The sequence below is a fragment of the Plasmodium reichenowi genome (assembly GCF_001601855.1).
Source record: "Plasmodium reichenowi strain SY57 chromosome Unknown, whole genome shotgun sequence".
NCBI classification, from domain to species: Eukaryota; Apicomplexa; class Aconoidasida; order Haemosporida; family Plasmodiidae; genus Plasmodium; species Plasmodium reichenowi.
Window position 1 is genome coordinate 1 of NW_017962460.1, and position 2622 is coordinate 2622.

At 20.8% G+C, this 2622-nt stretch overlaps 1 protein-coding gene across 1 annotated transcript; it reads left to right on the plus strand.

Moving 5' to 3' along the window:
- Window positions 1-1863: 1863 nt before the first annotated feature.
- PRSY57_0024500 (exported protein (PHISTa)) lies at window positions 1864-2172 on the plus strand (the record flags this gene model as incomplete). The annotated part of the gene is made up of 1 exon (XM_020114310.1): window positions 1864-2172. One exon carries the CDS (start codon window positions 1864-1866, stop codon window positions 2170-2172), a length of 309 nt encoding a protein of 102 aa, XP_019969686.1.
- Window positions 2173-2622: the final 450 nt, after the last annotated feature.

The following is a 2622-nucleotide window of genomic DNA, read 5'->3' on the forward strand; positions in this document are numbered from 1 at the left end:
TACTCATACAATCAATGTATATTCAACATACACATACCCTTACATACAGTCAATAGTAAATCATCAAACCTAATTGTATTATAAAAAAAGGCACGAAAAAAATGAGACAAAGGACAAATAAAATAATATATAAAATAAAATATATACTAAAGAGAAAAAATGGAAAGCAGGAAAAAAACACTATTGTAGAAAGAATCAAGAAGAAATTAATAATTAATAAATATATATAAAAAATATTATTATTATTTTATTTTATTTTATTTTGTTTTATGAAATATATATACGAATATAACAAAGAAATTAGTAATGAATATATAGTACAAATAGCATAGAAATAACAAAAACAACAGTAACAAGAAAAAGACTAATACATACTATCAAATATATATATATATATATCTGATAAATATAAGAAGGGTAATGTCATAATTGTCATAACCCACATATATAATATATATATATCTGATAACTAAGAGAAGTATTATGTCATAATTGTTATAAGCAACATATGTAATATATATATATATATATATATTTCTATTTATGCCAAACGGGAAAATTATAAAACCAGGGAGAAAATAAATAAATATATATATATATTCTTATTTAACTATAATAATATTAGACAATAAAAATACATATATATATTCTTTTGCTCTTTGATCTTTATTTCTTATTATATTATTCGTATTATTATACTATTATCATTGTTTCGACATATATAATATAAATGTATATATATATATATATATATATTTTCTTATTTTATATACCAAAGAATATATGAATCCATCCTGATCTTTTCTCTCTCTATGATTGTCTATATATTCTGGTAAACATAAAAATGATATAAAGAAATACATATATACAAAAGATATAACGAGTAGGTATAAAATATAATATCATTTATCATCATATATTTTCATGATGTGCTTTGATGGTTATATATATATTAGGTTTGATGATTTACTATTGACTGTATGTAAGGGTATGTGTATGTTGAATATACATTGATTGTATGAGTATGTAAGTATGAGTATGTATGTTGAAAATATGTAGTTCGTATGAGTATGTATATGTTGAATATATGTTGTTCGTATGTGTATGTCTGTTGAATATACGTTCGTTGTACGTGTATGTATGTTGAATATACGTTGGATGTATGAGTATCTAAGTATGAGCATGTATGTATCTATATATGTATGTATGCATGTAAAAAATATGTTGTTCACATGAGTATGTATGTTGAAAAAACGTTCGTTGTATGAGTATGTTTGTTGAAAATAGGTTGGATGTATGAGTATGTATGTATATAATAATATCTATGTTTATGTTGAACGGGTTATAAATTTGAGTATGGAATTGTTTGAATTTTTGGTGTTTGGGGGAGGGATATATATGTATATATGTATTTTTTTTTTTTGGAATATATGCCTAAAACACACACATGTATGTATATATATATATATATAACTAATAATGGAACACATATATATATGTATTAAATATATACAAATATGTAAAAGGAAATTCATAACATAGTAGTAGTTATTTAATTGTGACCCTTATTATATGCACTTTAATTTTCACTTACAATATAACTTATTTCTATAAAATACTATATAATAATCATATTTGTATTTGGAGTATCAATTGTTGTACATAACACATATGTATTTAATTTCTATATATATATATTTTGTATTAACCTTGAATAAATAAATTATTATATTTATATGACATATATTTTCCTTTTTATATTAATTATATTTTAATTTTCTTCAGAGTATAATCATATGTGACAAAAGTGAAAAAAAGGATGAAGGAATTTATCATATTATATAGAAGATTTTTTACTTACATATGAATATAAATGTTATTATCATTTTAGGGGGTCCAAAACCTATATGTCGAAATACTAAATACCGTGCATGGTATAAATCAATGCATGATATTGGAGTTCCACTATCATCTACAAATGTGGAACATACTCTTAATTTTCATAAATTATTTAAAGATGGAACATCAATTGATGAAATGATAAATTGTATTTATGCTTTTATAAAGTATTATGATACATTAAAAAATGATTTATTTAATGAACATAAGACAATATTTACAGAAAGGATGAAAATTAAACAAAAATTAGATATGTCAACTAAATTTGTATGAATGTCAATTATGTTGTTATATGCAAAAATACATGTATGTATAGTATTACTCTATTTTATAAAAACTTAATGTAACGTATATTTATTAAATGCTTTATATTAGTTGTTATATAAAGTAATAACTCATAAACAAATATAAAATATATTATATTATAATATATAATTATTAGTGAGTATCTATCATGCATTTGAAAATTCAATTTTAATAGTATCCATGTAGCTATTAATTTATGAAAAGGATCGATTGGTTATTTATTGCACATATCATTAAAATATATTTTTTTTTTTTTTCTAAAATAAAAAATAAATATATACATATAAGGTTCATGTTATTGTAGCAATATTTTAATGTTCTACTTTTTCGTTGTTCTTCGTTCGTTCTTGTTTTTTCATATTGTTCTAGTTATAAATTTTTCTTTTTTATTTTGTTGTAATATTTTTTTTTTTTTTT